Raw genomic sequence first — 13,234 nt, 5'->3', positions numbered from 1 at the left:
TAATGATGAAGTCAATGTTTCAGATTATGGAAATTACATCAGAGATTTATAAAACAAATACGGTTCTTTATTTCACAGATTTTTTTTTTTTTTTTAACACAGTGTCTCGCTCTGTCGCCCAGGCTGGAGTGCAGTGGCACGATCTCGGCTCACTGCAACCTCTGCTACCTGGGTTCAAGCGATTCTCCTGTCTCAGCCTCCCAAGTAGCTGGGAATACAGGCACACGCCACCAAGCCTGGCTAATTTTTGTATTTTTAGTATCGGTGGGGTTTCACCATGTTGGCCGGGCTGGTCTCAAACTCCTGACCTCAAGTGATCTGACCGCCTCGGCCTCCCACAGTGCTGGGATTACAGGCATGAGCCACTGCGCCTGGCTGCACACAATAATTTTTAAAAATTATTTTATTTTTTTAAGAGACAGGGTCTTGCTATGTTGCTCAGGCTGGCCTCTAACTCTTGAGCTCAAGCAATCCTCCTGCCTCAGCCTCCCAAGTAGCTGTAACTATAGGCACATGTACCATGTCCATCTCATAGAAAAAATTAGCAGGTATACTAACATTAGAGCAATAACTAACTGCTCTAATTCGTTAAAGAACCAGAGAAAGAAATGTTTCACATTCTTTTTCAATCCTTATAATTAGTGAGAACAGTTTCCACTTAGAGAATTGATTACTATAGATAAAAATAAATGAAAGAGGATACAATCTACAATTCTCCCGCCCTGAATATTTCCTTTCTGACAGATGTTCAGCTGAACAAACTTCCCAAAGCGACTAGAGTTGTTGTTGTACACGGTCTTCGCATTGCCGAAAGCTTCCATGATGGGGCTGTGAAGACAGTGAGGGCAGCAGACAGCATTAATAAGGGTAGGTCTGAAGACTGCATTAGCACTTCTCACAAATGTCAAACTATACAACTGCAAGAAAAATCTGAAACCAAAAGGACTGAGGGTGGCAATGTTTATTTCCGGAAGAGCCAGATTTTCAAAACGCTTGTTGAAATGGGCTTATCTGCATATCCATCTTAGTGAGCGTAGCTGTGCTGCCAAGGGATGCCACACAGTTAAGGGGACCGCAATGGCTTGTTCCTGCACAAGTGAGTGTGGCCTTACATGCACAATCCAGGGACTGCACAGAAAAAGCCCACCCCAATTCTAAAACTGAAGAAGTTGCAGTCCTGGAAATTTCACCTATTTGTTGTATGTCCCGGGGGCAACTCATCTAATTTCTTTGGGTCTTTTGCAAGTGTAAGATGGAGTCTGACTAGATCAGGGGCCGGCAAACTTTTTCTGGAAAGGACCAGACAGTAAGTATTTTAGGCTTTGCAGACCACGGGGTCTCTGTTGCAACTACTCAGCTCTGCCACTATAGCCTAAAAGCAGCTGTAAACACTACTCATGAGTGTGGCTGGGTTCTAATAAAACATTATAAAAGCAGATTACAGGAGGAAGATGAAGTTTTGGAGACAGACGGCAGCAATGGTTGCATAACAGACATGAATGTACTTAATGCCAACGCCACTGCGCCGTACACTGAAAAACAGTTAACACACATTTAGTGCTAGGTATATTTTACCACGATTTTAAATGGTGTGTTTACATGCTAAAAAACAAAAAACAAAAACAGGCTGCAAGATATGGGCACGAGGCTGTGGTTTGCCGACCCCTGGACAAATCTCTAAATAATAGGGTGTATAAAGTCCCTACCAGTTCTAAAGTCTTATAAGGCACAAACCATCTATCAGGCAATGACATAGTTTATACAACAACTCGGGTGACACCTAGCCCTCTTTCTAAGTTTTGAGGCTCCCTGTTATATAGAATGCATCACTCATCTTCCGCACACGAGAGGCCCGTTCTGCTCATGTTAAGCCTCCAAGCGGTGGATGCTGACCTGAACCCTGCTCGTCTCCACGCTAAGCCCCCTTTTACACAGTGGCTGGGGGCTGACATTTCTGCTGCTGACAAGGCCTCCAGAAAACTAGTCAAGTTTATTCTTCTCCATAAATTCCAATACAAGTGCCTTATCTGATGCAGGTGCTTCAAAAACACATGAAGCTGGAGTCAAAGGCTCTGCAGACAGCCATTGGGTGCCACTCAGTCCCCATCTCAGACCTGGCCTGACGATGAAGGGGCAGGAGGCAGAAGGAGTTGTTGCTGGGTTCATGAGATATTACTATGTGCATGGCAAGACCTTTTCTTAAGGAATTGTAAAAGAGAAGTCAAGAAAAAGAGAAACGCGACCGACTAATTTTAACTCTTCTTTAAATAAGCCATACCATAAGGAAAGTGAATCCTATTAGTTGGAAACAAGAAAATCAATAAACAAATACCTGCTTTCAAGAATAGCTCGTTCAACACAGGATGTCTTCTCCTTTAAGGACAATTCCAAAGACTGTTGACTGATGACTGACAGAAACTTGAGGATCAATTTAGTGCTTTCGGTTTTACCTGCCCCACTTTCACCACTGAAAGACAAAACGGAAAAGTTTGTGCTTCTAACTATAATTTAAAAAAAAAATCAGCTTTGGTCAATGGCACTATAATTACTCAACAGAACAATGGTAGAAAGGTGGGAAGAGGGAGATCAAAATGCCTGTTTCCAAAGAGCTGAGTTCAAAGAAAGCAAAAGTCCTTTCTCCTGCTGGCATTAGAATCACCTAACAGGTCCCTCGACCAAACCTGTGGGTGTAGAACTCTGTCATTTTTATTTAAAAAAAAATTTTTTTGGCCAGGGGCAGTAGCTCACATCTGTAATCCTACCACTTTGGGAGGCCAAGACAGGGAGATCACTTAAGGTCAGGAGTTCGAGGCCAGCCTGGCGAACATGGTGAAACCCCGTCTCTACTAAAAATACAAAAATTAGCCAGGCATGGTAGCGGGTGCCTGTAGTTCCAGCTACTCAGGAGGCCGAGGCAGGAGAATCACTTGAATCCGGGAGGCGGAGGTTGCAGTGAGCAGAGATTGCACCACTGCACTCTAGCCTGGGTGACAGAGCAAGACCCTGTCTCTCTTTTTTTTTTTTTTTTTTTGAATGATTCTACTATGAAGCCAGGTTGAAGAACTGCTACTCTGGAAAGCAGCCTCACATAATTCAGATAGGACTCTACCAGGAGGTAAGTGGTGTCTACTCATATATTGGGCTGTGGAAGTGTTTTACAAACAACAGGGCAAAGAAGAAATATAATTAAATAACTCACAGACTGCTAAAACCCAGAAATATGCCAGATGTCCCGAGATACTAATGTCAAGGTCACAGACTCTGCAGGTAGTACATTTCTGTCTAACCCGTCTTCTCCTCCTCCTCCAGCCTGCAGTTCCACTTGGTCCTCATTAGCCCAAGGCAATTACAGTTCTATGCCTTGTGCCAGCAGGCCGGCCAACACAAACACAGGCTTTGGCAAAAATGTGTGCATTCAGATTAACCAAAAGGAGCTTATATTGTTTTGTTTTGCTTTAAAAAAAAACAAAACAACTTTCTAACTATAATAATGAAAATGTGAAAACAAACCCAAAGCACTGATGGAGGGCCACAGGCTGTATTAAAAATTGTGAGAATTTTTTGTAAGCACAATGGAAAGTCACAAGACAGTTCCTAAGCAGGAGAGTGTCATGATCAGATTTAAGCTTCTAAAGAATCGTTCTTTTGTGTGTGTGTGTGAGTTTCGCTCTGTCTCCCAGGCTGGAGTGCAGTGGCGCAATCTTGGCTCACTGCAACCACCACCTCCCCAGGTTCAAGCGATTCTCCTGCCTCCCGAGTAGCTGGGATTACAGGCGCCTGCCACCACGCCCAGCTAATTTTTGTAATTTTTAGTAGAGACGGAGTTTCACCATGTTGGCCAGGCTGGTCTCGAACTTCTGACCTCAGGTGATCCACCCGCCTCGGCCTCCCAAAGTGCTGGCATTACAGGCATGAGCCACCAGGCCCCAAAGAATCATTCTGACTGTTGCGTGGAGAATGGACAGAAAGGAGGCAAGAGAAGAATCAGGGAGACCAAAAGGGTGATGCGGGAAGGGCCACGGGGGCAGCAGAGATGAAGTGAGAGGCCCAAGAAAGACTGGAGGGAAAGTGACAGGATTGCTGAGGGGCCTGGCCAGGGGGTGGGCAGCAAGTGACAGGGAGGCATCAGGGATGACTCCTTGGGCCCCTGAGTGTTTGCTGGCGTGATGATTCAGGAATTGGTACCACCAGGTTTGTGCATTTGTCAAAACTCATCAAACTGGATACTTATGACTGGCATACTTTACCGTGTGTAAGTTTACCTTAATTTGGTGGCTGGGGGGAGGAATCACTTCCAGATCTCAGGCTTGGGACAGGGTAGGATGGAGAGGCTACTGGCTGAGAATAGGAGGCACAAGAGGAGGGACAAGTTTCTGGGAGAAAACGATACTGACTTTAGAACATGCCACCCCTGAGACATCTCAGTGATGACACCTAAGGGGCACTAGGGCTTAAGTCTGGGACTCAAATGAGAAGTTGAGGGTGCATAAACTTGGAGAGTCCTGCAGACTCAGAGAAGAAAATGCAGGTGGGTGAGAAGACAGCAGATGAAAAATGACTGAGAAGCTGAGGAGTGGCCATGGAGAGCCAGGAAGAAATATAGGATGGGGCGCCACGGTGGGGGGCGTGGGGGCAGCTTGCTGAGACGAAGGAGTAGTTGAATGAGGCTGTGGAACCAAACGAGCATCTTTTGTATTTTTTTCCAAGATGGAACATACTAAAAGATTTTGAATAATGTCAACAATCCAGTTGAGAGAGAGGTCAAAGAATCCAGGGCAAGGAGGCTCAGAGATGCAGCAATGTCCTCGGGCGAGCAGAGAGGAGGGATCCATGACACACCTGAAGGAAAAGGAATCTGATACGAGCAGGGCCTTTGGCGCACAGGACACGCTAGCTTCCCAGCAGCACACATCGAGGCTGGCAGTTTTCTAGATCCAGCCCATGTGTCAGCAAACAATGGTCCTCAACTCTGACCTGCTGCCTGTTTTTATAAATAAAGTTTTATTGGAACACAGTGCAGGCTGTGTGTTGCATACTGAGTGCTTTCACACTACAAGGGCAGAGTTGATTAGTTGCAACAGAGGTGCTTTCGCCCACAAAACCTAAAATATACACTCTTTGGCTCTTTACACAAAACTTTTTGCTGCCATCTATATAACACTACTTACAAATCAATTCCCTTGATCCACATGATTTTCTCAAAATATAAATCGGATCACTCCTTCGATTGTTAGATGAACTTGGGAAACTTCTCTACTGCCTAAAAGATTAACTCCAAAGGTCTTAGCAAGCCAAACAAAGCCCTTATGTTTGGAAGCTGTACCAGAAAGTAGGATTCTGTTCTGGAAATACAGACTTCACTCATGCCTGTAATCTTAGCACTTTGGGAGGCTGAGGCAGGCAGATCACTTGAGGTCAGGAGTTCGAGACCAGCCTGACCAACATGGTGAAACCTCATATTGTAAAAATACGATAAAAAAGTTAGCCAGCCATGATGGTGCATGCCTGTAACCCCAGCTACTTCAGAGGCTGAAGCAGGAGAATTGCTTGAACTTGGGAGGAGGAGCCGAGACTGTGCCACCGCACTCCAGCATGGGCAACAGAGCAAGACTCTCTCAAAAAACAAACAAAAAACAGAAATACAGACTTCACAGGCAGAGAGACTGAAATTCAAATCCTATGTTTGTTGCCAATAGCTAAAGTTTCTTCAGCAAGCCAACCAAACAGTTCTGGGCCTCAGCTTCCCTACAGAAAATGCTTCTTGGGCCCCTCTGAGGAATACACAAGAATAAGTCTTCTCGATGAATTTCAGTTCCTTTTTCTTTGTGTTTCCCACTCCACCTCTTTCATCTGCTATATTACAAGAGCACACCCCCATGCCTTATTCTGCTTGGTGCCTTTCTAATCGAGGATGCAAGTTTTGTTCAGCATTCCAACACTATCACCTCTAAATGTATTTCTAGAAATAGAAAAAGACCAAACACTCAATTACCAGTACAGGACATGGTTAAGTAGAAATCACTCAAGTTTTGAAAAACCAAAACACACAAAGCAAGCAAAGATCCTGAACCAACAGTCATTCTGTATATTCATCCTTTGATTGGCAGCTGTTGAATGCTGGTCCTCTCCCAGACACTGTGCTGGGTACCAGGCTGCAAAGATGAATTAGCCACAGGCCTTGTCTGTATTATACACCTTAAGAAGTCATACGTACTGCAAAGACCACATGATATGGTTTGGCTGTGTCCCCACCCAGATCTCATCTTGAATTGTACTCCCATGGTTCCCGCCATGTTGCGGGAGGGACCTGGTGGGAGATGATTGAATCATGAGGGTGGTTTCCCCTATGCTGTTCTCACAGTAGTGAGTGGGTTTCATGAGATCTAATGGTTTTATCAGGGGTTTCTGCCTTTGCATCTTCTTCATTGTCTCTTTGCCTGCTTCCATCCATGTAAGACGTGACTTGCTTCTCCTTGCCTTCCACCATGATTGTGAGGCTTCCCCAGCCACGTGGACCTGTAACTCCAATTAAACCTCTTTCTTTTGTAAATTGCCCAGTCTCGAGCATATCTTTATCAACAGTGTGAAAACGGACTAATACACCATAATAAACTAAACCCTGTCTGGCCTATACGGTGTATGAAAAACTAGAGTCAATGTCAAATGTACTAGAGATCAACCAAAGTCAAACACTGACCTTATGAGATGGAAAATTCAAGTAAGTTTTAAATTTATATATATATATATACACACACACACACACATATATTCAAAACTGTAATAGCATGAGCATTCATTTAAATGTACACAAAAATGGCAAAATTAAAACTAGACCTTAAGAGAGGCAACAACCTTGAAAATGAAATCAAAGGAAGAGGCTAGGACTAGAAGCCTAGGGACCTGGCATTGCCACCAAGTAGCAGAGGAGCCTATCCAATCGATGTTCACTTATAAAGCTAGAGAAAAATTGATCTATGAAGTCCTATATAATTCAAACAGGCTTATTTTCTCAAGCATGAGAATGTTTTTAAAGTAGTAAAACACATTTGAGCCAGCAGGGGGCAGATCATGCCCAAGGAAATCTAAACAGGGCTCCTACGTCCAGCAACTCCTATTTCTATATTCCATTTTCTCTTAATTCCCACAGCTTCAACCCCCACTTTAAAAAACTGCTGAAGAGAGCTATTAAAACTAAAACACATTTTAATGAGAAATCTATTCTTAAAGTCTCTGTTTCCTGAATTAATTTAGATAAATACAGTTACTCTGTTCACATCAGCATTGCATAATTGGAGCTTTCTGTTTGGGATCCACCCCCCTCTCCCCCCCTTATTTTTAAATACCATGAAAATGCCAACCTCCTTCCGTTTTAATACATACATACACACACACACACACACACACACACACATATGCACAATGATCTCATTTGATGTTTCGCTTTCTTCTTTAGCGGCTCTGTCTGGCAAATGATATATTAGTCATGCTCTCATTTTTTCCACTGAATGTAATAAATACAAGCAATTATCAATGGCAATTATTTAAGGATCTAAGTGTGGACACCAACTTGATCTGTTAAAATAGACTGTTCTCTTCCCTTCTGTTAATCTTCTTAAATTATATTCTGTATGCTGAAATAATGATCTTTAAATTCTAACTCCGGAACTTTTATGAAGTCATTTAGAAGAGCCCACAAATAGTGGTTCTAGTCACAGATTAAATTGTTTTATTGGGTATGTGAATCTTAAAAGCTGTTTCTATATTAAGCAGCCGCTTCATTTCGATTAACTGCAAGCCGTAATGATCCCTATCTGTTTAACTGAATACACTGACAGTCCCTCTATCCAAGTTGTTTCTATGGCCCAACACATTATTAGTCCTGTTAGAATTTAGGTAACGAGAAGAGAGTACCTCTGCCCATATGCTCCCCTCCTGTTAGACACACACATACATACACACACACACACACACACACACACACAGAGAGAGAGAGAGAGAGAGAGAGAGAGAGAGAGGGAGAGACAGAGACAGACAGAATTCAGCTGTTCATATACATGTAATCCCCATTTGTTTAAAAAAAAAAAAGGAACTACAAAAAAGATAACGGGTAAAAACTGCCGGTGAGAAGAACACAACCCCTGCAAATGGCTTTCCGTGTGTGGCACCTGCAGATATCATCATAGAGCACCCAAATCAAAGGGCTGTCAGGGGTTTCAATGTGCTGATGCCTGGCAAGCTCTTGGCACAGAGTCCAACACGCAGAATCCTTCAGAAACCATGAGCCATTATTTCTTATCCATCCTCAATCAGCTCTCACATGGGATAATGCTAACACTCTCCATCCATTTCCCTGCCCCAGGGTTTCAGAGGGGCCTCCTCTGGCACCTCTGTCCTCCCCCAACCCCAGTCCCTCCCCACAGGAGCAGGGGGATCTGCTCTAAGTGCTCTGGGGTGAAAGGAGAAAGGCAGCACCTGCCTGCTTTTCTCCACCATCTGGGAATCAGTTTCCCACAGTCATCATGGCCACCAGTTACCTGGCTCTACCCATGACCAGGTGGGTCTGTCTGTGTGATTCGGGGCTGCAGTGCTCACAGGCCCACTTGGCAGGGAGTCTTAGGCTGACATATGGCTCTCCATATGTCTCCTGTGGTCTTACTTCCACTGAATCGGAAATCCGAAGAGAGGGGTCTTTTTAGTGTCCCCCCCACCCCCGACATCACCCGCCAAATCCAAACCACCCTTTCCTCTCCCTTTCCCATTTCTCCTGAAATAACATAATAACTATTCTGAGGAAATAATATAATTATTCTGAGGACAAGAGCCAAGGTGCCACAAGTTGGGACTAGAAAGCCATCTGAAGCAGATGTCGGAATCTTCGTTCACACTGGCAGCTTTACAAGACTGTGGCTCCTCAGTAACAACTATGCCCCACGAGTGAACTCCTGCAAGGAGAAATGAATGAAGAAATGCTTGGCGCCTCCACGGAAACCTCACTAGAAGAGACTGACGTGCATCCCGTCTGCTATGAGTATCACCCAGGGGTGTGATGATCATCACTAGAGCACAGGTCCAATAGAAATAATTAACAAACTCCAACAGGATGTCAATAGCATACATGTGATGAGGTCAATTTGAATGTTAATAATAAAAATTGAGAAATTTTATTTATTTATTTATCGAGAAGGAGTCTCACTCTGTCACCCAGGCTGGAGTGCAGTGGTGTGATCTCAGCTCACTGCAACCTCCACCTCCGGGTTAAAGTGATCCTCCCATCTCAGCCTCGCAAGTAGCTGGAACTACAGGCATGATGCATTTTTAGTAGAAATGGGGTTTCATCATGTTGGCCAGGCTGGTCTCCAACTCCTGAACTCAAGTGAACCACCCTCCTCGGCCTCCTAACGTGCTGGGAGTACAAGTGTGAGCCATTGCGCCCAGCCAATAAATATTTATTTTAAAAATACTCGCCGGGAGCAGTGGCTCACGCCTGTAATCCCAGCATTTTGGGATGCTGAGGCAGGCGGATCACCTGAGGTCGGGAGTTTAAGATCAGCCTGACCAACACAGAGAAACTCCGTCTCTACTAAAAATGCAAAATTAGCTGGGGTGGTGGCGACGCATGCCTGTAATCCCAGCTACTCGGGAGGCTGAGGCAGGAGAATCACTTGAACCCAGGAGGCGGAGGTTGCAGTGAGCTGAGATCGCACCATTGCACTCTAGCCTGGGCAACAAGAGCGAAACTCCAACTCAAAAAAAAAAAAAAAAAAAATTCTACTACTTTTTTAGACAGTTCCTAGTAATAAAGGAGCTGATATTGGGGCTCCTAATAGTTTCTTTGTAAAAGCGTGTACGACTCAGCTAAAATAGACACGCCAAGTGCCTTCTCACCCACTAAAAAAAAATATTGAAATAAACATGCCCTTAACATACACACAGTAAGCCCCTCTTCTGTGGCTAATTCAAAGGTAAACTTTAAGAGCACCCTATTATTAAAAATTCCTAAATTTGGGAGATTCTATCTAGAGTTATTTTATTGCAGTAGAGAAAAAAGAAACCTTGTTCACATACATAAGCCCTGTGAGTAGCACTGTAGGCTATATGAAACATTTAAATTTGAAAGAACTATGCAAGATTTCCTTAAACAGATAGAAGGACCATGCCTCATCATTGAAATAAATCAAAGAATAATTAAGGCAAATAAATGTTGCTTTTTAAAAAAAAAAAAAAAGGAACAGAATGGAATAATTATTCTGAGGACAAGAGCCAAGCAACATGGTCCATCTGCTTTGCTAAGTAAGCTCCTTCTGAAAGCTGAAGTTACCATGCCATTCAAAACAGAAAACTCTGTCGGAGAAACTCAGGCGGTTGTAAAAGCTTCCTCTGGTTAATGCCCTACGGAGGCTGGGGTTGGGGGTGCGCGGAGGGACTCCTGGGCCATGGGAAAGCCCGACTGGCTGTGAGCCCCGTTACCTGATAAGGATGCACTGGTTGTCGTGGCGCTTCCACAGGCAGCGGTAGCACTCGTTGGCGATGGCGAAGATGTGCGGGGACAGCTCGCCCAGGTGGCGCCGGCTGTACTGCTCCATGGTGGCAGGCTCATACAGCCCGGCGATGGGCTGGTAGGGGTTCACGGAGGCCAGGATGGAGCCGATGTAGGTCTGCAAGCACAGGGTGAGACGGGGATGCGTCACTTCTAACCCAGGCCACTGGATGAGCTCCAACAAAATCCACCGAGTGTGCGCCAGGGGGAAAGACGGCTTTTGTCTCCCGGGTGCACACTGTCCCTGCCTTTCTGGGTATCAAATCTTGATATTCTGGACAAATGAATGAAGCCATTTCAAAGAGGGATGGCAATGAAAGGGAAACAAGAGAAGGAAGATGGTGAGGCGGCCCAGGCCCAGATCCCTGCTCCCCGCTGACCTCACCAATCTTAATCCCTTCCCATGGGCAAAGGACTGGCCAGATCCAGTCTCCTGTCTCATCAAATGGCTACTGTGAAACAGCATGGTTAAAAAGTGACGGGACAGAAAGGAGAAGAGAGGTAGCCAGGGGTTGGGGGAGAAGGAAATTTACAATCTAATGGGTGCAGAGTTTCTATTTAGGGTGATGGGAAAGTTCTGGAAGTGGGCCGGGCCTGGTGGCTCATGCCTGTAATCCCAGCACTTCCAGAGGCTGAGGCGGGCAGATCACCTGAGGTCAGGAGTTCAAGGCCAGCCTGGCCAACATGGTGAAACCCCATCTCTACTAAAAATACAAAAATTAGCCAGGCATGGTGATGCCTGCCTGTAATCCCTACACAGGAGGCTGGGACAGGAGAATCACTTGAACCCAGGAGCCGGAGATTGCAGTGACCCGAGATAGTGCTACTGCACTCCAGCCTGGGTGACAGAGTGAGATTCCATCTCAAAAAAAGTTATGGAAGTGGTTGGTACCTGTGGATGCAGAACATTGTGAATGTCCTTATTATTTTTTTTTATTTTTAATTTTTTTTGTAGAGACATGGTCTTGCTTTGTTACCCAGGCTAGTCTCGAACTCCTGGTTTTAAGTGATCCTCCCTCCTTGGCCTCCCAAAGTGCTAGGTCTGTGAATGTACCTAATATGACTGAATTGTACACTTCAAAATAGTCAAAATGGCAAATTTTATGCTATGCAGAGTTAGCTACAGCTTTTAAAAGATAATGTGACCATTTCAAAAATGCTAGGTATTAGACCGAGCACAGTGGCTCACGACTGTAATCCCAGCATTTTGGGGGCCCGAGGCGCGAGGATCTCAAGATCAGGAGACCAAGACCATCCTGGCTAACAGAGTGAAACCCCGTCTCTACTAAACATACAAAAAATTAGCCAGGCCCGGTGGCACACACCTGTAATCCCAGCTACTCAGGAGGCTGAGGCAGGAGAATCTCCTGAACCTGGGAGGCGGAGGTTGCAGTGAGCCAAGATTGCGCCACTGCACTCCAACCTGGGCGACAGAGCGAGACTCTGTCAAAAAAAAAAAAAGAAAGAAAGAAGAGAGAGAGCGAGAGCGAGAAAGAGAAAGAGCGAGCGTGCAAGAGAGAGAGAAAGAAAGAAGGAAAGAAAGAGAGAAAGAAGGAAAGAAAGAAGGAAAGAAAGAGAGGGAAAGAAAGAGGAAGAAAGGAAAGAAAGGAAAGAAAAAGAAAAGAACGGAACACAACAGAAAAGAAAAAGAAAGGAAAGAAAGGAAAAAGAAAGAAAATAAAGACAGAAAGAAAGAAAGAAAGAAAGAAAGAAAGAAAGAAAGAAAGAAAGAAAGAAAGAAAGAAAATAAATAAATAAATAGAGGCTACAGAGTTACCAAAGCTTAATGCCTTAGGCCTCTCCATGTGGACATAACTATTCACTTGCACTTTTACAGGAAATACTAACTCTGATTACCTGGCTTCCAGGCTCAGACACAACTAGGGAAGTCAGTCAGACAGGGGTGGGAGCAGAGAGTCCTGCGACCCCCATCAACCACTAACCACCAACCAACGTTTACAAAGCTCGTACAGTGTGTCTAGGGCTTTATGGGCTGTTATGGGCTGATTCACGCCTTCTCCCCAAATTCACATGCTGAAGCCCTAATCCCAAGTACTTAAGAATGTTACTATGCTTGGAGATACGGGCTTTAAATAAGTGACTAACTTAAAATGAGGCCATTAGGGTGGGCCCTAATCCAATCTGACTGGTGTCTTTGTTAGAAGAGGAAATTTGAACGCACAAAAAGACACCAGGGATGCATACACCCAGGGGGGTTGGCGGAGGGTAACAAAAAACAACAAGAAAACTAGACAGAAAGTCCAAACATCCTGAGAGCATCTATACCATATTATAGAAATTTGTAACATTTTATATTCATAGTATCTGCCAGGAACATCAAGCAAAGTATTGTTATGTTCAGTATAACTTTTCAAATGTAAATAAGTCCATACAGGTTGAGTATCACTAATCCGAAAACCAAAATCTGAAATGCTCTAAAATCTGAAGCTTTTTGAGCACCAACATGATGCTGAAAAGAAATGTTCATGGGGGCATTTCAGATTTCCGATTTTCTGATGAGGGATGCCCAACTGGTAAGTATAATGCAAATATTTCTAAATCGGAGAAAATATCAGAAGTCCAAAACACTTCAGGTCCCAAGCATTCTGGATAAGGGTTACTCAGTCTGGAATGTGTTTTGGAAATAATATGAAGCAAAAGATTTAAAAAAAGGTTAAAAACATAAAAGATATTACC

The 13,234-nt window shown here is 44.3% G+C and overlaps 1 protein-coding gene across 1 annotated transcript in view; it reads right to left on the bottom strand.

Annotated features, from left to right (window-relative positions):
• MYO10 (myosin X) overlaps window positions 1-13,234 on the bottom strand; it is a 267,318-nt gene that overhangs the window by 115,181 nt on the left and 138,903 nt on the right. Inside the window, exons 4-6 of the mRNA XM_019013445.4 lie at window positions 10,468-10,655; window positions 2,333-2,467; window positions 704-828 (exon numbers count right to left, since the gene is read on the bottom strand). Of these exons, the coding sequence (XP_018868990.2) occupies window positions 704-828; window positions 2,333-2,467; window positions 10,468-10,655 (448 nt within the window). The remainder of the gene's footprint in view (window positions 1-703; window positions 829-2,332; window positions 2,468-10,467; window positions 10,656-13,234) is intronic.

The sequence above is a fragment of the Gorilla gorilla genome, chromosome 19 (genome assembly GCF_029281585.2).
Source record: "Gorilla gorilla gorilla isolate KB3781 chromosome 19, NHGRI_mGorGor1-v2.1_pri, whole genome shotgun sequence".
Lineage (NCBI taxonomy): Eukaryota > Metazoa > Chordata > Mammalia > Primates > Hominidae > Gorilla > Gorilla gorilla.
The sequence above is the reverse complement of the archived record's forward strand: the minus strand, read 5'-3'. Positions and strand labels throughout refer to the sequence as shown.